Genomic DNA, 24,126 nt, shown 5'->3' on the forward strand with positions numbered 1-24,126 from the left:
GTGTTGCCCAATCAAACAACCAACGCTGCAGCAACCACATTCACACAGTCACAGCCAAGATGTCGGCACTTGGGCCAAGTCATTTGCAATTGTTAAGCTAAAGCTCCGCAAAATTGCTTGCACATAGAATTAGAAATAGAAGCAGCAGCAGCAGCAGCGGCAGGGGCAATAAATGGCTTTTAGCAAGACCATTAATATTTCTTTATTTATTTCGTTTGGTTTTTTTTTCCTTAATAATAATAATAACTCAATAATGTCGAGCGAGGTGAGTGGCAAAAAAGAGAGAAAAAAAAATGACTGATAGATAAATTTAAATCGCTTCCTAATCAGAATTCAAGGTTGCCTGGCCATATGAGTGAAATGAATACATAAGACGACGGCAAAGCTGACGATGTCGATGTACCAAGTGCCAAAGGCAGCAACTTGCTTGCCAATCTCTCTTACTCTCAGTTTATGTGAGTGTATGTGCATGTGTGTGTGTGTCAAGTGAATGTTGTTTCAAGGTTGCTGCAGAGCACTTGAAAAATTGTATGATATTTAATTAAATTTTGCCATATTTCTGGTTTTCTTTTCATTCTTTTTTTCTCTTTTTTTGAGGTTTAAAAATAAATGCACAAAGTAAAGAAGAAATAAGGCAAAATCAAAGGTGGCAGCCCGCTGCTTCTCGTAATGTTGGCAACATGTGACACGTAGAGCAAAACCAAAATCATAAATAAAATATATTTAAGCTTATTTAAAACAAATGCTATGGCAGTGCCTTAATGTGTATGGAGAGGGAAGAACGATTGAGGTAAAAATACAAAAGGTAAAAACGACAAAAAAAATGCAGCAAAATGTTTTGTGCTTGTTTAAAAATAAATGCAAATAATGCAGTTGCTTTGGTTTGCCTCTTGGTTTGGTGTTGCTTTGCCTTTTCCTTTGGTGCGAGCATTTGTCAAAAAAGGCCAACACACACACACACATGAGTATACACACGTGTGCCGCGCCAAGTTGGCTGGCAGCGAATGCAATTTTTCCTATTGTTTTGTTTTCTTCCCCCCTCCCCCTTTTTGGTTTTTGTTTATTTGTTATTATTTGCAACTGTCAGGCATTGCAAAAGCTTAATGCCAGCTAACCGCAACAGCGAAAATGCCCCTCTCTATCCATTCACCCACCTGCTCTCTCTCTCTCTCACCTCTTCACCTTTAGATTGGCCCTGCCCCCTTCATCCCACCCATCCCATTTGCCATCACTTTGCACACGCCGCACTGTCTGCCTTGCTTTGCACTATAATTTCAGTTAGTTTGTGTGTGTGTTTGCTTTGGTTTAGCTTTAGCTTTTGATGTTATAAAACAAATTAGTTGGAAAAAAAAGAACACAAAACTACATACTACATATATAGAATTGGTTGAATATGAAAAGTTTATACTACACATATGAATAACATGCAATTAGCTGCCTCGTATATGCTAGAGAAAGATTTTCGTAATGAAAATCCACAGCGACAGCAATTGGATTTAGTAGGAAAAGTAACTGTACTTTGCTTTATGTATGTATATATGTAGTTGGAGTATACAATTTGAGGTCTAATTACTCGATATTCAACAGTTGAATTAAACATATTCAATTTGCATATTCATATTTCACTTCTTTGCATGACTTTTGCCCTTTGGCAGCACTTTTCACTTACATAAGCGAGGGTGTGTGAGTGTGTGTGTGTGCGCTGTAAATTTATGGCCAAGCATTTAACCAACCATTGTGGTTGACTTGGCTTTCATTTTAATGGGCAGCCTTGCAGTGTGCTGCAATTGCAGCCTTGATTAAAAGGCAAAAGTCCGTGTGGTTGCTTATGCTGCTGGCCGCTGGTTGCTCTTGCCGCCTGCAGCTGTCATTGTTGTGGGCAAATGTACATAAATCTGCATTTAAAATAATTCTCCGCATGATCATCATCACCATGACAATGACGATGGTGACAAAAAACAAACAGAACGCCACGGTACGGACAAACATGGCGTATGAGTAATTTGTATTATTTTTATTCCATTTGTCGCTTGAGTAATGAAGGTTAATCATACGTCATGTTGCGCAAGCATTTAATGCATTCGCAGCGAATGATAGTCGTGAATTGTGCACGCAGTGTAAACAGTGCGTATGAGTAATGGCCTCCCATTGAAAACTGATTCGCATTACGTATACGACACGTGGCCACCTTGAGCAGCAGCAGCAGTTTATAAATTGGTTTTTTTTTGTTATGTTTGCGGAATTCGTCTCTTGCGCCTCTCCATGCAAGTCTCTGCCGCACTGTATGCCACCGCGCATTGCCGCCAATCGACAATAATTGCGCACAATTAGACATTAATTGCATTCATTGCAGTTTGCCAGTTTGCTAGCTTGCCAGCTGCCAGCCCAGCCTGAGATCATTTTGCGGCTCAATCTAGCGATGCCTCGTTTCTATACATATCTATATCTGTGTATATACTTATTTATCTGTATCTATCTGCTGCTTTGTGTTGTTGTGTTGTGTTCATTTGTTTTGAGATTGAAGATTATGCGGAAATGTTGCATATATCTTTTTTCAATTGGGGTGTGTCACGCCTTGGCAAAAATAAATAAACTTGGCATTGTTTTTTTTTTTTTTTATATATATACGAGCTTGTGCGCTCAAACTGTCTAACTGCCTGACTGCCTAACCTAAATGGAAACCGAAAAGGGGCGTGTTATGGGGCGTTGGTACAAAAATTGTAAATGCGCAATCCTTTGACAGCAGCTGCAACAGCAGCAGCTAAAGGAAGTGTGCCGTTTCTCTTTTCTTTTCGTTTCAGTTTGATTGTGCAACAGGTATGAAACCAATCGAATAAAGTGAAAGTGAAAATGGCAGACAATGCTATTGGCCTAAACTTATTATAGGATATATATACTTTGACCCTTTTTGCTGGCTATGAATCATCATTCAACTGGCATTACGAGTTTGATCTTTAGGCAAACCCTCATTATTTAGTTGGCAAAAGGTTAATACCAACTATTTGTTATTTTTTTTCTCTCTCTTTCCCTCGTTCGGTTTGGGTACGTGTGGCACTTCGAAACTTGTAACTAATATAAAACAAATAACCAGCATATGAAAATCTAATCAGACTTTCAAGGTTAGCAAAGGAAAAAAAATGAAATAGCTGCTGCTCACATTGATATTTGTTGTTGGCTTTGCTGCTCGTTTTTAGTATGTATTTCTTTTTTTTTTTTTTTTTGTGTGTTTGCTGTTAAGAGCCCTTAAAAGCGCCAAACGAAAAACAGACAAACACACACTGAACAGACAGAGACAGAGACTTGGGTGTAGTTATATCTAACTAGTTGGGCATATAGATTGTGGGCAAACAAGAAGCAGACAACATTTCAGTGTCAAGAGTTTTCGATTCTATGCCGGTTAACAGTTGCGTAAGCTACTTGCTTTTAGCCCTCTACCCTTCTACCCTTCGTGCCCACATTTACTAGCCCTTAAGCATTGGTATATATTTTGGCCTCTTTCCTTAAAGTTCAAACATAATTAATTAAAGAGGAAATAAGCAAAATGCTCATGACTCTAGACTGTCGGGGTTCTTAGGTCTTATAGACACGATATTTATTGTTATATATACATATAGATGTATGTGAGTAGGGTATTGATTTCTTTCTTTCTTTCTTTTCTGTTGCTGTAATGTTTGTTCGTGTGCGTAAAGTTAACGAGCTGCTGACGTTGCCCTTTGTGTGATTGATGCGTTGGCAGTTGTTGTTGTTGTGGCTGCTGCTGGCGCTGTTGCTGCCACAGGGCGCATAGAATTTTCGACATTTATTTGATTTTTGATATATATGTATATGTAACCCACATACATATATCCCTACTCTTTTCACAGTGTGTCCCACATTGCGTATGAGTAATGCGTTATGGCAAATCATAGCGAAAAAAAGCGTCTTCGAGTGCCAAGAATACCTAACATATGCCTAAGGCCTCCTGACATTTACATAATTATAGCAATTAAAATCTATATACAAAGTTGCAATTAAAATGCAACAAATTTTCGCATGCTCTGCGCTCTGTTTGCCAAAGCGAACAACTAATAGACTGAGCGACTGACTGAGTGACAGACCAAGCGACCGCATTCTTTTTTTTTGCATTTGCATTTGGATATTTGTGACTTACCTTCTTTTTGCGCTCCTCCTTGAAATCACTGACAATGCCCTCATCCGATGTGGACACCGATGTTGTGCGTATACGTGCATTGGCTGCATCATGTGGTGATAGAATGTGATGACTATGATGAGCATGTCCATCATCGCTCAACGGCGGCGAGGCCGAGCCAGAACTCCAAGAGGCCGATGAGCTGCTGCCAGGACTGGAGGCCAGCCATTTATCGCCCACTATAAAGAAACAGAAACAGGCACGATCAATTTGGTAGAGATCTCTTTCCTTAAGTTGTACTTACCACCATGTGGTGAATTGTGTAGATTCATTAGAATCAGAGCTGCATGGCATTCATTCATCTCGTCCTTATCGCACTGATCGTTGCCGCATTCGTGAGTGTCACTGGGCGGACGTTTCCGAGAGCTAAACAAAAAAAGATAGAAGAATGATGGATGATGAGTCAAGTGAATATTAATTTCAAATAAATGCATATCAACTAGTTGGGCATTGGCCTAGTTCGGAGATTTCATTCTAATTGTGTACACACCCCACTTCGCCGCCACCTCCTCCTTCTCATGTGATCTTATCCCACTACTGTGGGCGGTACTTCAAAGCTAATGCCGCCGATTTGTGGTTGCCATTGTTGATGTGTTTTTGTAATTTGCACAACAACAATGCGGCAAGGTCTTTTGTTTTTAAGCGATAATCGCCTCAACTGCGGCATTTCAATGCAAAATAGCAGAAAACTATTTTTCCATTTAACTAATTTGTTTGGTTAGTGAATTTTCAATGCACCCGGCACTAATCTTGCAGCTTTGTTGGCCAACTTTAAGTTAACCTTGAAACAACCTTCTCTGGCCAAGCAATCAGCCATCCTTTTTTTTTGTGCTTTTCTCTTTTTGCATTTTTGCTTTATGAACAACATTTTTACGCTCAAATAAATTTAACCAAGGCAACAAACGACAATGGCATAAAGTTCGCATAAGAATGCAGCGTCAAAGCGTCAAACTGAATGGCCAAAAGGCTAAAGGGAGTGGCAAAGAGGGCCACTGGTTGTGTGTGTGTATGCTGTGTGTGGGGGAGGACAATAAAGACGCGACAGTCGCGTCATAAATTCAAAACATTTCAAACGGAAAAACTGATTTGAAATTCTCCATAATCAAGTCGAGTGCGTATCAGCTTGAACATGCAAACAATTGAGACGTCGCCATGGTCATGGGGGCAGGAGAAATTGGTCTCTCATTGAACGCTGAAGATGTGCCAGGATTAAAAGGCACACAACTGACGCACAAAGTGCCTGGCAAAAATAGAAGCCAGATATAGCTAGCTTAGATAGCCAGGAGCGGACTTAAGTTCACAATTTCATTCTTAATGATGTTTGAACTTTTGCCGATCATGATTGCTTAGTTAGGTAAACGAGAATGACTCAGCTAATATTTTATTTCTATCTTAAAATCTCCAAGTTAATAAGCCGAATTTCATTATCATGAGCTCCCCTATACCTTAATGGGTCTCATCTGTCTAAGGGTACAGCTTTTAGCACTAAAATGTTAAAACAAAAAAGAAAAAAACCATTTCCAGATAGTTCTTTGCCTCCTTGCTCTATGTGGCACACAATTGTGCAACCTCAAAGGCCGCAGGCATACAAAGACTAAGCCGTTGCCGTTGCTGTTGCAGTTGCCACTGCTGATGTTGCAACTAAGTGAATGCCAGCAACATCTCGAAAGAGTTGGCCATAAAATTTTATTACTGTGCTACCTGGTTTCAAAGTTGGTTGCTGGTTTTTTTTCTTTTTTGTTTGTTTCACTTTATTTTGTGCGCCTGTTGCATCTCTTAGCACCTTGTGCTGCATTTTGCGGCCCAATTAAATTTACTAAACTTGACGATAAATTGTTCTCTGTTCGTTTCTAATCGCATAAAAGTAAATTTGCGCATAAATCGTTGGGTGTTGCATTTTCCTTCGTTTTTTTTTTTTTTTTTTTTTGTTCGTTGCAATTGAAAATTGCCGGCCGGCAAAAGGCGTGTGCCACAAGTAACATGAGGAGGGAGAGAAAGAGAAGGAGAAGGAGCCAGAGAAGCGGATGTTTCAATATATGGACAGGCTGTGCTGGTAATGGTGAAGAGGGGAGATGGAGATATTATATAGCCATCACGATGTTGGCCATTTTATGCGCGCACAATCGGTACCGTTAGGTTCAGCAACATTGCTTTCTGGTCTTCTATGATCTGGCCAAGAGACTCACTCCTCTTTTTGGCTTGGTGGCTGCGTGGCCAGCACGTAAATTGCCCCAGAGATCCGCGAGGGAGATGGCAAGAGAGACAGAGAGAGAGTACTGTGGCGCGTGATTGAAATGCGATATATTCGCGCCCGATTTTGGGGCCAGCTTGCCTTTGCGCATTTGAGCCTGGGAAATGCGCCATGATTTTCACTTGGTTATGTCTCGTGGTTTGCTTAGTTGTCTGTTAGCCAGGCTAAGATGAGCCGCCAACCTCAAGCCGTGCAACTTTGGCCCGTTTGCTTTTGCTTAGTTGTTTTGCTATTTTGTTGGCAATTATTTGCCCACGTTGTTGTTGCCCCGCAAAAAAAAAACGGCAGCAGCAGGAGGGACGTTGCATGCAGCATGCGGCACACAAGAAGGTGTTGAAAGCAAAATTACATTGCAATGTTGTGTTGTGTTCAGCGAATGTCAGGAAATATGCGCGCTCACAAAGCTGTAAGAGATGCGATATGATATGCCGAGCAGTTGAAAAGCCTCTGCAAAGTGGCGGATAGCAAAAGTAAGGAGAAGGCGAAGAAGAAGGAGGTGGCAGTCAGTAAGCCGTTTGCATGCAGCACAAAAATTAGTTGCATTTGCAATTTGTACACTGTACTCCAATTTGACTTGATTTGCGGTTTTTGCATCGCCAACAACTGCAACAACAGCAAATGCAATTAAAGTTTATTGAATTAACCACGTGCTCAAGCTAAAACAACGCGCAAAAAAAGGTTGTAATTTGCTCAAAAACTTTCACCAAATTGTCTCTCTAAAAAGTAAAAAGTTCAAATAGAATGAAATTATTGGCAAATCAACGAGACACGGCGACTCCGAGAAAATATATATTATAGAAAACCACAAAAAAATCTATACATACTTATACAAAAGGCCCCTTAATATCAGCAGAAATCTAAACACTTTTTCAAGTTATACGTATTGGCCAAAAACAAAGTCATTGCCTGATTTCAACTGATTAGACACCAGAATAGAGCCACAAAAAAAAGGGGCACAGAAGGGGGCACGTTACGAAGAGAGATGGGAGCGGCCACAGGGCCAACGACCAACGACCATTTGAAGGCGAAACACAACAGAGTGTGTGTGTGTGTGTTTTTTATTTTTGCGTCAACTTCATTGAGGGTTTTTTTTCCTTTCTTTCTTCTCTATGAATTCAGTAAAAAGCTTTTGCTTATCAGTTTGCACGATAAGCAAAGTGAACAAAAATATTTAAGACACTGTGAAATCACACGAAAACAAAAACAACAACCAACCAACCAAAGCGGAAATGATCAAAACAAATAAACAAATAGGACAAAAAATAAAACCAAATTTGTTAAAAAAAGATTCTCAATCAAGTTTTAGTTTTAATATGTACTTAAAAAATCTTTCACCATAAATGAATTTTGATATATCTTTCAAATCATTTACATTTCACTATTAGACAGGCAAGTCTGAGCCATTTAGATTAAGTTTAAATATAAAATTTTAACAAAAAAAAGATAACAAGCGACAAAAATAAAAATTTAAAAGATATCCAGTTATAGTTACTCATAAAGTTATATCTTTTAGTTGATCTATATTGAATGATTTCTTTAACTTTCCATCTCTTCAAACTGTCTTTGCAACTCTTGAGCTCTGATTTCACATGGAATCAAAGATATCAATTTATGTTTAATGCGGAAACTGATAATTATAACGAGGGGGTGAAGGGGGTGACTTGAGAGTGCTTATTTGTGCACAGTTATTGATTATACGATTTCTCTTTGATTGGATTGTGTTGGCAGCAATTTTAGTTAGCAGTTTTATATTGCGTATGCGTAATATACGTTAATTCATCTTAACGAAAATCAAAACAAAACAACAAAATGAAATGAAAAAAATAGACAACAGTTGTTAATTTTCATAATCAAACATATTTCTATGCAAATACAATGTTGTTTTGTAGTATTTTTCGGTTTGTTTCTTTTTCTTTTTCTTTTTCTTTTTTGGGGGTTTTGACGATTCGCCCATGACGTTGGCAGACATTTTTTATGTTTTCATATTATTTTTGGCAAAGCAAACGCAGACAAGTGCCTGGGATTGTGTTGTTCTTGTTGTTGTTGTTCAAGGCAAAGTTTTGCTGTTGTTGCAGCCCATTGCGTGAGGTGAGTCAATTCATGTTGTTGTTGTTGCTGTTGTTCTCAAAGTTTCTCATTGTTGTTGCTGATATTATTTGTTTATTTTATTTAAACAAGACGACCTCTTTTTTGTTGTTGTTACTAATTTGGAGGTTTCATTTTTGCCTGCCTGCCTGCTGACACACATTTTCAGTTGGCAAAACGAAGAAGAAAGAAAACAATAAAATTGAGTTAAGCAAATAAAGCCTGGTTTTTTTCTCTCTTCCTCTCCTCTCCCTGTTTCTTTCTTTCTTTCTTTTCTTTTCTTTTTTTTTTGGTAAGCCTAAAGCCAGGTAGCGCCTCAAAACAAAAACGAAAATAATGAAGAAGAGAGTGGAATGAACCAAAAAATGTAAACAAATATTGAAATTTGACTAAACGACAGCCGGGTTCTTCTGGGTCATGGGCGTAGGAGAAGGAGAAGGGTGTAAGCAAATTATCTCTTAACCAAATGAATTTAACTGTCAAAGGTAATCGAAAAGCCAATAAATTTTCTCAAAGTCTATACTACAACTTTCTACTAATATTGCTAATTTTTATAACATTATAAAGTTGCATTGATTAAACGAAATAGTTGAATTCCAAATTTAAGAGCAAGAAAGTAACAAATTTTAATAAAATGAATTAATTGGCATTGGGTTTTTCCTAGAAACGTTGCATCTGTAAAAACTATCGAATACTTTGTAATTTTGTTGTAAACTAAAAAAAAACTAAAGTCGTTAAAGCGATCTTTATGGTGGCATAATTGAAATGAAAATGTCGTTTTAACCAAAACCACTTTTCAAGGGCAATAGCCAAAGCTGTCCTCTACCTCCCAAACACATTGATTAACCTCTACGCCCATGTACGCGGCGGCATTTGAGAGTGAGAGGCAAAAAGGCAGGTGAAGCGCCACGCAGACAAATTGGCCACAAGGCGGAAACAGCAGCAGCAGCAGCAAAAAAAAAGGTAAACAGCTAAAACGTACTGCCAATTTGTGCGTAACTGTAAAATGTGTGCGCCGCGGCATTTGCTGCGTGAGAGGCAGATTTATATAGGCATAAAAATATATAGTATATACGATATTATTGTGTATGTGTGTGTGTGTTGACTCAATGGCGCATGCGTAGTTGGTTGTTTGGTTAGTTTGTCTGGCCTGGCTAGCTGATTTTGGTTCATATCTCTTTTCTGGTTTCTCTGTCTCTGTTATCACGCCATTTTTGGTGCGTGTTGTTATGCTTCTATTTCTCTTTGAATGTTTACTTTCGGTTTATTTTGATTCGGATTTCAGGTGAATATATAGATAAAAATGCCAACGTCAGAGAAAGAGAGAGAAAAAGAGAGAGAGGGAGACCAAAAATCGTAGTAAATAGTTTTTGCCGTTTCAATTTTTTTTTTCATTGTTAGAGACGTAGTTTTTTATGCCTCATTGTTTTTTTGTTATTTATTTTTGTGAGTCTTTGTAGAGCACGTGCTCGATTTCGTGCTTTGGCTTTTGGCACTTTACGTTTTTGATGTATGGAAAATTAATTACTGGATGTCAGGGGCGGTTTTTGGCGAGTGGCAAGTAATTAGACAAAATCAACAGCCACTCGGCAAGATAATTTTAAGGCTTTTCTGTGTAGAGATCCGCACCCGGCAGTAAGTTTATTAATTGATTTCATTTCATTCAATTTAAATTTTGAAACTATTGAATGAATTCCTAATGTTTTCGCAATATTTTGCTTCTATTTTAGCCACCCTGCTTACTCACTTGGCCATTCTAATAGGCCATTCCCCGCCCTCCTTTATGTTGGCAACAAAGCCATTAACATTTTTCCATTTTAAAGGCAAAATGAAAAAAAAAGAAACGAAAATCTAAATCGAAATAGAAAAACTAGAAATAGGCATTTAACAGCTTTCCTTTCTTGTACAATGGAGGCCCGCCAAATCGTTTACATAGCCGAATGGTGCTCTTAAATTTTCCACCATTTTCCTTTAATTTTTTTTTTGTATGGTATTTGTTTTTGGTGTTTTTCTTTCGTCCAGAGAGCACCACGCCTTTTAGAGGCTCATTTGCACAAATTACTAGCATTGCGACAACGACAACGTCGACAACTAAGACGGCCAAATGCAATTGTCTAAGCCAAAAGGCAGATAAAAAAAAAACATCAACAAAAAGGCACACAAAAAAAAAAGAAAAATCAAAAGGAAAAGAAACTCCCAACGAGAGACATTGTCACCACATTCCGGCAAGAAACGGAAGCCAGTCGGCAGCAGCAGCGTTAGATTGGCAATCGCCCCATGGGCCCTCAGTAGCCAATGTCCCTGCTTTCTCTGCCTGCCCCTTTTCGGGGCCATGGCTATTGTTGCCTGATGTTGCCTGGTAGTCATGAATAAAAATCGTATTAATTCGCGACAGTGTCGATTTTTCGCTTCTCGCCAAGGGCCTCGAGGAGACATCAACTTGAACTTGAGTCGAGAGCCGACAGCCGACAGCCGGTAGCTGGACTCCTGACTAGGTGTGCTTATTAGAAATGCGCGGACATGAGCTGACTCTGTTGCTACTGTCAGTTGGAAATTCAACTTGGGCTTTTCCCCCGGGCGCCTGCCAAATGAAGGCCTAGCCTTAAATCAAAAGGTGTGTGGGCCGATAAGGGGGCGGGCGGTGGATACAATCGGGCCAAAATGTCATTAGCCGTGGCGGGCAATCGTTAGTCCCGCATCTTTTCATTTCCACTTTCTATTGTTTGTTTGTCTATTGATAAATCGTTGAAATTGAATTTGAAAAGTTTTTGTCGCACGTGACGTGCAGAATTCTTCGATTTTCTAGCCAACAGCAGCAGCAACAGTCGGTGACAAGAGCAATAAGCAATGTGACAGTGAAAAAAAGGGCGTAACAAGCTGGCAGATAGACATGGACATAAAACAGGGACACAGACTGCCAGACACACCTGCCACATGCAGCTCTACTTAGCTTGTGTGTGGGCAGCTTTTCCTGCTGTTGCTGCTGCTGCTGTTGTCACCGGCAACAATTGCCGGCAGCTGCTTAGCATGCAATGCGCCAAGCGACAAGGAAGCGTCGCCATTGCTGTTGCATTTGCCGCAATTGGCTGCAACAATTTAGCGGTACTTGACTTGACCACAACTGTGGGAATAACACGCTGTCGCCCCGATAACGGCATAGTGGTAAATAGAAGCATAAAAACTAAAACACTTTACAGTTCATGGCAATTTCGATGGCATAGAGACCACTGTGACATGTGCCTACGGACAAAAACCTCGTGGCCTAGTCACAGTGGCCTCGTGTACGTGCGTTTGTCTTTACAGTTAAGTTTCAGCGCTACTGCACTATGCACCATTCCCAAAGCCTGCCCCAGCTCCAGCTCCAGCTCGAACGATGTCTCCTGCATTTTGATGACCCGCTCGCTGTGGCATGGCCGAACACAGTTAATTCAATTAACAAATCGCAACAGCCACAGCAGCAGCAGGAACAGCAACGAACGATGCCAGGCACTTTAATTATGATGATAGACGAAGCAGATGATGATGAGAATGAAGGAGGAGGAGAAATAGGAGGGCAGCACTTCATTACTTTAGTTTAGCTTGATGACCGGTAAAGTGTTTTAAGAATTTTGATTTAATGAAAAGTCGCCGACACTCTGACTCTACGACCACTCCAACTGTTGGTAGTGACTTTGGCATTTGCCTTGCTTCAACGTCAAGGTGAAAATCCCTTCATTAGTCTCAAGTATCTTTCGAGATACACGACCAGAAAGCTAGCTAGCTAGCTAACAGCGAGGGCGTACTCTCTTACTCATGTATTTGCATTCAAATTGCCGAATTAAACGTGACACAACAATTTCATCTAAATGACAATGCCCCAGGCAGGGCATAGCGGAGAGCACAACTTTAATTGACAACACATTGAAAGACCTCAGGAGTTAGAGGAGAGATACAAAAATTGGCCAAAAGAAGAAAAACAACAAAAAATCAAGGCAATCGAAAAACAAAAAAAAAAACATTCAAACAGCCAAGCAACCGCAAAGCCAAAATAAGCCAAATCAGAAATGGTCCGCTAGAAGGCTAGAAATCTGTAACTGTAACTGAAAATTATAGTGTGCGGTTTGGTTTTTCCTTTTTCTTCGCAGTTTTTCATCTTTCGTCGTCGTTTTTTCGACATTGGCAAATGACTTTTGTTTCCAAGCAGTCCAAGCAGTGCCAACACCCGCAGCGTTTTGCCATTCCAATTGGAAACGACTCAATCAAATTGCTTAGGCCAAGTTGGGTTAGTTGTTGCTGTTGCTGTTGCTGCCTTGGTACTGCAATTATGCGTCCATTTCCATTTCCAGGCTCCTCCCCCTGCTTCGCCGTGAATGCGCCTACAATTCAACAACAATTCAATCTAATTTTTGCACATTTCTTGTTCTTAGAATTTGCGTTTTGGCCTCAAGTTGTTGTGGAAATGTTGCGTGTACTGTTGCATGCGGCAAATGGCCAAGCGGCCACGCCTCTCTGCCCCATCTGTACGTCACCCCAACATCTCCTCACACACACACACACACACACACACTCTCGAAACTGTGGCCTAGTCTATCTGAGCTAGCCAAAGGCACAAAAACTAGAGGAAACACGCTAAATTTTATTGCCTGCAATTCGAAAAATCAGCACAGAGAGCACTGCAATGAAGCGAACTTTAATTTATGAACAACTGTTGCTATTGCAGTTGATCTGTAGTTTTTTTTTGTTGTTGGGTTGTGCCCATTTGGCAACCCCAAAAACTGGACCCAGTAGCTAGTATAGTACTAATAATTTACTAGCTGACGAAAATGATTCTCTATTGCATTGCTGCACACATCGCTGATGTGTTTTGCTCTTTATGTGATTTTCAACAGCTTGTTTCGGCCATTAAACGTCAACACATTCATTTTAGATATCTATATACATATATGTGCATGCATATATCCATTCCCACCCGTCAATTGTCTCTGCTGCTGCATTTTTAGTAGGTATATATTTGCTAGGGGGGGTAAATTTAATGCACATTTGCACATAAATAATGCAACTCACTTAATAGTGCAATGAAATGACTTTTAAATTACAGGTAAAAGAGCTACTTGAAAATCCAAGAGATATAAATAAAGATTCCTTAGGCTATTTAGCCAGGAAATGAATCATTTTGAACAAGAGAAACCAAAAATTCCTTTTTAAATTGCCAATAAAAGGATTTTCTTCTCATATGCTAAATCTTATACTCAAAATATAGGAGACTGTTTCATTATGTTTGACCTAATCCAACCATTTGAGCTGTTTCAGCAAAGTGTTGATCGTTTCTTGGCATCATCGGTTAGCCACACTATTTACACACACACACATTGTGTTTTAGCTTTGGTCATAATTTGGCATCTCATGAACCTCTAACCGCATTGATTCGTGCACGACACAATAATACAACAACTCCTATTCGACTCCTCCGAACTCTGTGTTCAGACAGTACAAATCATAAAACCAAAACAAAAAAAAAAATGCAATGGCAATTTCTTTCGTTTTCTTTTCTCTTCGTTTTTGGGGTATTATTTTGCAAAGTTTTTTCGTTGCGATTTGAATGTGAAAATAAAATTTTATGATCAAACAAACTATTCGTGCAGAACATCGGGAAATTGTGTTTACGTTCATTGGAACGGCATACACACACACACAAGAAGACCAGATACTACTAGAGGAGGAGGTCTCTGCCTGTCTGTCTGTCTGTCTGTCTGTCTGTGTCTCCCTCCGAGTATCTTTTTTTGTTTTTGCCCAGAGCTTTGCCCTGCTGAATGCGAAATGCGAATGCATTTCAATAATTTGCCGTCGAGGGGCCGCCATTGCCGCTTAGAAAATTATTATAAATTTTACAGACCTCCTCCTTCTGCCCCCCAAACCGACTGACTATCTACCCTCAGTCCGCCCCTCAGTCCGTTCAGTGTTCATCGGCCAGTTTTGCTATTATCGTTTGCCTTGCTGGCTTTGTTTTTGTTCTGCTTCAATAATAATTTTGACCCACTTCTGCGCTCGACTTGACTTTTTATTGTACTGAAATTAAGTATTATTCTTTATATATATATATATATATTTTTCTCTTCATCTTCTTAGAGTTTTCAGTGTGTGTGCTTTTGTTTTTGAGGGCAAGACAAACAGTCGCTCATAATAATATTTGTACATATTCTTGGCGAGCAGCAAACAACGGCAACATTTTCTTCAAGACTCGGGCTACTAATTGGCCCGTTTTGCCTTTTTCTCGAGTTTGATTTTTCTTTTTTTTTTTTTTGCCATTTTGTTGGCCTTTTGACGTCATAACTTGAAGTTGTTTATGCAATTTTCAACTATGGAATTAAGACTAAAGCTGAATTGGGTACATTTGTCTGCTTATGCATTTTGAAAGTATTAGTGGAAATCATATTTCGACTTGTTTATGAGTTCTCTTTATATTTCAATGATTTTAACTTATAATTTGAAGTTTGCAGTATTATCTAGTTGTGATTCACAACTAGTTTTAGCGTTGAACCACTGATTGCAATTCTTAAGTAGTTAGCAAACTCAACTTAGCTCTAGAAGACTCTTTTTTTACTAACTTTCTACATTGATTTCTTTAAGGATTCGTTTCACGTAAGTGCATTTAGTATTCGGCGTAGTAATTAGCATTTCAGTGCTTGTTGCAACGGTTAACTTGTTTGCGAATTATTTTTATTATTATTATTATTATTTTACTCATTTTTTTTCCTACTCTCGCTCGTTGCAATTTTGTTTTTTTTTTCATATTGTTTGTTTTTGCAATGAACAACAGGCAATTGTTGTTGTTTTTATTGTTAATCATTGCAATTACAACAACAGCAGCGACTGTAACAACAACAACAACTTGGTTACAAACCCGGCCAATTGACGCTTACACGCTTTTATTAGCAGAGCATGATGAACGGGTGCAGGGGTGGAGGAACGAAGAAGAAGAGTGGGTGCAACTTGGCCGGCCGGTCTTAGCCACTCTAGCGTTGAAAATTAGCACTGACGCAACGCGTTCGCCGCGTAAATTGACATTTACGCGATAATTACGCGCTTATTATATTTATTACCTGTTTTTTCCGCATTTAATTCTTTGCCATTTTGTTTTTCCTCCACTCGTCGTCTCTCTATTCTACCTCTCTATTATGTGTAGTTAATTTTTTTTTTTTTTCATTCTTTCTTTTTAACCATATATTGTTTTTCATTTGATTCTTTTGTGCCCTCGAGTGCTTTGTCTGTCATTTTAGTTAAATTGCACTTCTATGTTATTTTCTTTTTTTTAATGACTCTCAAGGGGATGAAGGGGTTTGTGTGGGGAAAAAAACCTGACAACGTACACACTCAGAACCAACTGTCAAGGCTGCATTGAGATGTCCATTTAACTGAAACTATATAAAGACCAAATAGCACATAGATAGACAGACAGACAGACAGATAGACAGATGAAGGAAAATGTGAAAGACCACAACTAAAGAAGTTGTCAATGCACTCGGAGAAAATGATTTGTTTTGAGATGTTAAATCAGATGATTTGGTAAGGTTAATAGCAGAAACAGTCTAAAACTTTCACAAAATGGGTGAAAATGCAAAGGCTTTAACATTTTCAACCACCTTTAGACACAAAATGTATATGTGGGTTTGAAATTTTGAGGAATCTCTAAAGTAAGTAAGAGATAGTCGATTACAGATATGGTACAGCATATAATCTTATATCAATTCAAACAGCATCTAATGGATTTTCATCTTCAAACTTTTTTTGTCCAGTGTATTGCCATATAAAACATATAAAAGTCAAAAGTCAAGGCTAAAAGCGAAAAGCTTATGGAAGTATATCACTGAAAAGTGCAAGCTTAAAACTATTATGTTTTGCTTTTTCTTTAGCTGCTTTGTTATTGCCAAAATCCGTAAATATTATTTAATAAATGAAGTTATGTGTGTGTGTGTGTGTGTGTGCTAAAGAAATTATCAAAATGGGAAATAAAAGGAAAAATCCAGCGTAAAAACTAGAAAAACAAAAACAACATCATCTTTTGTGGCGTGAGTTGTGTTTACACAAACTATCAGAGCACGCATTTGGTATATACATACATATATACACAGTAAACTATGTAAATTAATAAAAATAGGAAAAGCAACCACAATAACAACAACAACAACGCACACATTCATCCATCTATTACGACTACCACTAAAGAAGCAAAATTCCTACAACTATTAACAAAAGAGCGCGCACACACGTAAGCGAGAAAAGCACATTTCAGATTAAGGCGGCAGTCAGTGTCTAGGTGGGCGGTAAGGTAAGGAGTAGGTGAATGTGAGGCGGGAGGAACAAGGGGTTTTCAGCATTTATAAAGAAGAGGGCTTTGATATTACGTCGCACATTACGTATACGCAGAGTCGCGCGCGCGTGTATGTGATATATATATATTTTGGGCAGGGGTTTCGCGGGGAGGGGGCGAGTGTCTGGAGATGGCTCTGTGCAAGGTGAGCGAGTTTCTGTCAGTATCTGTATGAAATGTTGTTGTTATCATTACACTTATGGCCGTCTCAGTGTGTGTGTGTGTGTGTATCAAAACAGCACGCGGCATAAACGAAGACGTCGGTGGAATGGTCTGTATGTCGGTTGCTCTGTCGGTCTGTCGTCCACACAAATATGGCGACGATGATAGACACTTATACATGTGTATTTCTGCTTACAGCTTATTTGCGTATCTGTATTCGAAATAAACACTTCCGCATTCGCATTCGCATTCGCGTTCACATTCGGTATTTGTATATTCGAGTTCGAATTCAATGATACAACAACAACAACTGAAACTACAGCTGGAGGTTCGTTTTGTCATGATCGAAGCATATGCGACGATAGTATGATAAAAATGTAAAAGAAAGAGGCAGGCTGTGTGTGTTTGTGTGTGTGTGTGTGTGTGGGAAGGGAGCAACGGCAAGAACCGGCATCTTGTAGTAGTATCTCTCTTTTACTCTCTACAGGGTGTCCCATATGAAAGCGCATACACTCGTACACACTCACACACACACAGTGTAATTAATTAAATTAAACTGGCGCACCGACAACTCGCTTGCTCTGAACTCAATTGAATTTTATTTGAATTTTATTACAGGCAACAACAACAACGACGACGACAACGACAACGACAACAACCCAAAACGAACGTCAACCATCGAAGTTGACTTTGCCTCCTCTGTCATTCTTTTTCCCTTTTGGTCACTGCAGTTTTCCCCTGCTTTTTTTTTTTTTGTTTGGTTTTTCCAGCTGTTTTTGTTTTCCCTCACTTATTTTCGACTTTGACTTGGAGTACTTGCGACGCAATTGAATGGCCTAAGACCGATCATCGCCAACGCCCCCCTAACTAACCCCCCTCCCGCCAACACACACACACACACACAGCCATCGTTTTAGGTTTAATGCCGGACAACAGCAGATTCCCGGACGGGTGTGTGTATGACGCGCCATATTTTCTTTGCTCCTCTTTTTATTTTATTTTATTTATTTCTTTTTTTTTTGCTTTCTTTATTTTGATTATGATTATTGTTATTATTTTTTATTATCAATTGAGAACGTGGCCGGCATTCGGTTTCGTTCACAATCCTCGCAACTCTTCTGGTTCTCCCCTCCCAACCAATCCCCTCATCCTCCACCTTCATTCTCCTCTATCATTCTGCTGTTTATTTTGCGCTGCGTTTTGCACACACTTGACTAATAGTTTTGGACTGTGCCGCACGAGGCTTATCAATTGGAATTGAAATAAAATACGCCACACATTGACATAAAGTAAAAACGCAAGATAACACGAAGCACAAATACCCTTTCTATATATGAAATATGCTTTAGTTCAGGCATTTTCTTAGTTAATCTTCTATCGACAGTCAAATTATTCATCGCCTGTGTGAGGGAAAAAGAAGTTTAACGATCTCTTTTATTTTGACAAGTCCCTTGCCCTAGCTGAGATACCCAAAAATCTGATGATGAGTTGTTCGACTATTTGCCATCGTAATCAAATGTTTTTTTTTTTGTCGTCGTAGTAGTTTTGTTTTTGTTCTGTTGTGTTGAGTCGACGACGTAGTCGTCGCGACGTCTAAGCGGCCAGTAATTGAAAATTTGAATTATTTTGTAATCAGTTGTAGTGCCTCGAACGAGCGTCCCACCCATCCCACCGTCTCATAGTTCTGTGCTGCCGGTGTCTGTAGTCGTCTGGGTATTTGGCATACATATATTGTTGTTGTTTTTGTTATAAACTTTTGTTAAATGCAGCTACAACAGCGGCTCCTTATGCTAAACAGCTGGGCGCGGCTTAGATAAGGCCAATGTCTGTGACTTGTCGTCTGGTTCCGCTGTCGCCGTTTGCTAATAAATTATTGATAGACCTCGAAAGACTCTCTTTCTCTCTGTCCATGTCTCCATGTCAACATTCTGGTTGCATATCAATATCAAATCTGGTATCTGGTAACTAGTTAGTTACTTACTTGTGCTGTGGCGTCAATGGCACCTCAATACTGTGTGTGGTACGGCGACGATCGCCACCCATGTCGGCCAATCGTGCAAAATCTGTATCGCGATCCTGATCGGCGAGTCGTGCGGAGCGACGCGACTCCAACAGACGAACTTCGTCCAAACGTTTCTTCAGTTCAATGGGTTCCTGTAGAAAAAAAAATAAAAAACGAGAGTTAATTTAATAGTTGGCTAGTTGTATTCCATTGAATCATTCATTTCAAATGACTTAGCACAAATTTTTCCCTAATAAGTGAAATTTTTTAAAGTTGTTTCAAAAAATTCCACGAAAAATGATATGCAGAATGGAATAAAAACCTAAATATTTAGATGATGGGAAATTGTCACGCAAACTTACTCAATATATACTTATTGTTAATATCAATTAAATATGAATTTCCGAGAATTTTCATTTGAAATCAACTATAAAACACGACAATTGGGGTAAAATGTATATATGATACACTTATCTATCTAATGAGTTTCTGGAAAGACTAAGGCCAATTTCAAATTGAATGCATAACCATGCCAAATAAGCATTTCAAGGGTAATTACAAGCCATTCGACTCAATGAATCAAGTAAAGTCCAAGTATACCTAAATAAATATGCAAACAAAACTGAATGAATTTGCGTGGGTGATGTTAATCGACTAACCAACTAGAGTCTAGAGATGATGATATGGTTGGGGGTTGGAGGTTGGGGGGAGGCAGCAAAGTGAATACTAGATAAGTGCTGGAAAGGTATGTCGGTTGTTAGAGGGTGAAAAGGACGGTGAGGGTCTGACCGACGACCTTGAATTCTGACAGCAGTTGTTCATTTAATGAGGTCACTTGGCTACAGGGCACGCCCTTATATACACACACACACACACATATATATATAGATATAAATACATTCGTACTTCTTTGTGTATGTATATGCATGAAAAAATGTGTAAATATACAAGTCTGAACAAATATTCGAGCCATTTTTTCTATAAATTAAAGACGCAATGTGAAAAGGTCTTGAATTTATTCAAAACTTTGGAGTAAGCTTCCAGTAAGCTTCAATCTCAACATACATTACTCCAAAAGTTTATAAAATATATGCATTTTGCTTTAAGTCTAATAGTTTTCCAATGACATTTTGCAGGTAGCCAGGAAAATGTCTAACATATTAAAGCAATTCTTTGGTAGTATCCTTTTAGCTGTACCTAAAGACTAAGAGATCTCTTTTGGCGAATTATGTTGAGTTGATTGCAGAGATCAAACGCAGATAAAAGGTGAATCGCTTGAAGAATTTTTCATTATTTAACAGAGAGGAATACTTTAAATACATTTAAATCCTTTTACCTAAATATTGATATCTTTAGTGACTATCTACGTATGTATATATTGATATCTGTAAGTTAAAGAGTCATCAAAAACCCCTCTGTAAGTTATAGAGTCATCAAAAACCCCACAATTATATCGTTAAATTTCTGTAACAAAAAAAAAAACAATCGAATGATAAGAAATCCTTATGTCTGCTAATTTCGTGGCCAATTAATTAATCACTGAGTTTGGTTTTAGCAACTTTTGTTATTTACTTTGCACATTATATTAAAGAGCTTAATCAATTTAGAAAATAACTAAAAACTTGATTGGCTCAAGGCTAATTAGATTTTCCACTAAACATTTACAGTTATTAATAGAGAAAAACACATTTTTATATCCTTTTATATAATCACCTTTTGCATTTGTTGCGCCTTCCTAAAGTCAAAAAGACAACTGGCAAATAATATATTTATTGTTGTTATTGTTGTTGTATTTTCTTTTCGTTTATAACAAATTCTGCAATATTTGCTTTAGCAATTGATTGTGACACTTATTATTATGCCAAACATCTGCACTTAGTTTGTATTTTAATTTTTATTTTTGTTTTTGTTTTCTTGTCGATTTATTTATAAACCTTTTTGCTTGATATTTTGTTTCTTTTGTTGTTGTTGTTGTTGCGCAAGACGATGCACAATGTATAGATAAAATATATATTTTAGAATTGTTGAATTGTTTTTATGTACATATGTATATATGTATAATATATGTATTAATTTATTAGGCCTGTGATGCTCGATAAGATAAAAGAACTTTGGCTAACATGTAATTTAGTTTTTACACCGAATTTTCACAATTTTTCCTTTGCAATTGCCAGGCAAAGAGCGAGAGAGAGAGAGAAAGAAAGAAATGTTGTGCGAACCGTTCCGTTCCGTTCGGCTTTCGGCAATTTGTTGAATGTGCGTTAATTGGGCACAAAACGCCGGCCGGCAGTTGAGGCAGCAAATGCGTCAGCAGCGGCGTCGTCGTCGTCGTCGGCGGTGGATAGCGGCGTATCTTACAGATACAACGCACACACACACACGCACACGCACACCAACACTCACTCACACACACACACACACGTTGCTTTTCTAACGTTTTCGATGTTTTTTTTTTTTTTTGCCGCTGACGTCGTTGCGGTATGTGTTTATTTTTAATTATTCAACGAAAAAAAACCAAAAAAGACGAAAAGAGAATTTTGTTGTTGTTGTTGCTGCTGCTTTGTGTCTTTATTATTACTATTCAGTATTTTTATTTTATTTTTTTTTTTGTTTTGCCAACCGTCGTCTGCTTGGGCTGATGAATTTGGGCTAGTAGGCCTTGTTCTTAATTTGATTTTTGTCGTTTATTTCTTAGCTTGTTTCTTGCTCATATTTGGGGGGCGAAGAGACAAAAGCAGAGTGTTTGAATGGGGAATTCCCGTTCGCACTCTTTTTTCTTTTATTTTTCTTTTCTTTCTGTTGTTTTCACTTCACGTACACTTGCACTTTTTGGTAACACTTCTTCTTCTTCTTGGGGGTTTTTTGGGCTAATTCACACGCTTCCCAACTTTATTTAGAGAGTGGTTGTTGGGAAGGTTTTAAGGGAAAATCTCTGTAGAGAGTTGTTGTTGCTGTTGGCTTCGGTTTGTTATGTTGGCTTTAGCCAAATTCACTTCTTGGCCTAGTAGCTGCTGCTGCTGCTGCTGCTGCTGTTAGTAGTGTGCGAAACGTTCGCGCGCGCATTCAAGAATGATTCTGTGTACCGTTTGTTGGTCGCTGCCGGGTCGCCATTTACTCGGCTTTGCTCTCGGCCGGCCTCGTTCGGCTTCGTTTTGTCTCTCGGTATCTCTATCTCTCTCTCTGCGCCGCTCTCCATTTTGCAATTTTCCGGTTCCACACAGATACACCCACACACATACATACATACACGCACAGAGAGTTAGAGAAACGGACTCGTTTGTTTTTGTTTCTATGCTTTGTGCTGGCTTTTCGTATGTTTTGTTTATGTATCTCGCACTCTTTCTCTCTCCCACACTCAGCTTATCTCTCTTTCTGTCTCTATTGCTGCATTCAATTGCACTCGTCTCAATGCGCCGCCGCCGCCGAGCTCTCTCCCGCACCATCTCTCTCTCTCTCTCTCTCTGTCTCTCACTCTCTGTGACGCTTGTGTGCTCCCTCAAAAAAAAAGGAAACCCACTCACCCTCTCAAAATATTCGCCAAAAGCATCAAAGCGCCAAAGCGCTTTACGTAACTCAAACTCTCTTGCTGACTTTGAGATTTGTTTGTATTGCAGGTAGACAGGCGGCAGCAGCAGCAGCAGCAGCAGCAGAAGCAGAAGCAGCGCTGCTGCAGTTACCGCAAAAACTCGCTTTATAATGCGCCGCTTACCTGCTGACTGACGCCCGCCCTCCCGCTATACAAACGATCGCACGGTTGAGTTTGATTTAAGAGCAATTAACTTTGCCTTAAGAGAAGATATTCTCATTGTTTATGACGCTCCGGCCTGCTGCTGCTGCTGTCGGTGCTCCCGGTGACTGACTATGAGATGACGAAACAGAGACCGACACCGACCGCTGCCGCTTTGTTTGTTTGTTACTTCTGCTTTTGCTTCTGGTTCTGATGTTTTTGTTTTTGGGGTTTTTCTTCAAGAGAACCCCGTTGCTATCACTGTCTCTGTCTCTGTCCCTGTCGATTTTAAAGCTGAGCTCATGCTGGGATTTCTTATTACATTCGATAGGAGGGGGATTTTTAAGTTTTTGCCGAGTTAATGCCATCATGTTTATGCCGTGTTTATGACGAGGCCACTAAACACTGATGGAATTAGTTAACAGATGACTTAAGACTCATTCGAATTTTCGGTAATGGCCCCCCTCACTCATCAATTGGCCCCCCATTAATTGTCTCTGCTAGTAATGAAATTGAACTTTTTATACGATATCAATTAGATAATGTAATTTTTGCGGGTAACAACAAATTTCTTTAGAAAAATATATGTATGTATCTATATATTGGGAAAGCAAGCAGAGGATATAAAATGTTATCTCTCTATCGCTTTCCATATAAACTAGTCTCTTAAACTTCGCATTTTGTATTGACGCTTTTTACTGATGTCCTCTCGACATTGATTAGAGTGAAATTCATTTGATAATTACAACATACATTCATTTAAGATTTAATTGTCAATGACTGCAATAGCTACATATATAAATTTTAACATTGTCGAAATTTTGGTTCTTTCATACATATTTTGTATATAGTTACGATTCTTATCAAAATTTAGCAATATCTTTGAAAATAAATACAAGAACTGATAAATAGAAATACATAAATATCGCTCGACATGCTAATCTATATATATTTTTAATCAACAAGGTAAAACCATCAGTTTGTTTCAATTTAGAAGTCGTTGCATGTTGAAGTATACAAAATTGGATGGAACTTTATTCTTTAGAAATTAAAGATATAGATTTGTAGAATACAATGGTAATCGGTTTATTGTAGAGAGAACTGTACCTAACTAACTATATACCTACAGTATGTGAATGATGTTTGATGAGATATGACACTAAAAATTAGATTTTATTATTGTGAGTCTGATAAACTACATATCAGCAAAATGTAGTTTGACAAAAATGTTTCCATCTGTGGGTGACCATCTACTAGAACTACAGAAACTGATAAGCTGGGCGAAACAATGATCCCGCATAATGTTGATATCACAAAAGGGAATGATTTTTTGATTTTTGTTTGTGTATGTATGTATGTAGAT

At 38.7% G+C, this 24,126-nt stretch overlaps 1 protein-coding gene and 1 long non-coding RNA gene across 4 annotated transcripts in view; one reads left to right on the forward strand and one right to left on the reverse strand.

Annotated features, from left to right (window-relative positions):
• LOC6651558 (zinc finger protein 395) overlaps positions 1–24,126 on the reverse strand; it is a 139,063-nt gene that overhangs the window by 46,816 nt on the left and 68,121 nt on the right. For 2 of the 3 annotated variants that reach the window (XM_047012900.1, XM_023180748.2), the window contains exons 2-4: positions 19,016–19,188; positions 4,434–4,555; positions 4,151–4,368 (exon numbers count right to left, since the gene is read on the reverse strand). In XM_047012900.1, coding sequence (XP_046868856.1) covers positions 4,151–4,368; positions 4,434–4,555; positions 19,016–19,188 — 513 coding nt within the window. Of the gene's footprint in view, positions 1–4,150; positions 4,369–4,433; positions 4,556–19,015; positions 19,189–20,749; positions 21,071–24,126 lie in introns of those variants that run through there. The other variant, XM_047012913.1, reaches the window with a different exon arrangement.
• On the forward strand, positions 26–810 carry LOC111519503. Its single transcript, XR_002724393.2, has 3 exons — positions 26–265; positions 331–455; positions 598–810. It is a non-coding gene; the product is annotated as an uncharacterized LOC111519503 (long non-coding RNA).

This window comes from Drosophila willistoni, chromosome 3R, assembly GCF_018902025.1.
Source record: "Drosophila willistoni isolate 14030-0811.24 chromosome 3R, UCI_dwil_1.1, whole genome shotgun sequence".
In the NCBI taxonomy this organism is placed as follows: Eukaryota; Metazoa; Arthropoda; class Insecta; order Diptera; family Drosophilidae; genus Drosophila; species Drosophila willistoni.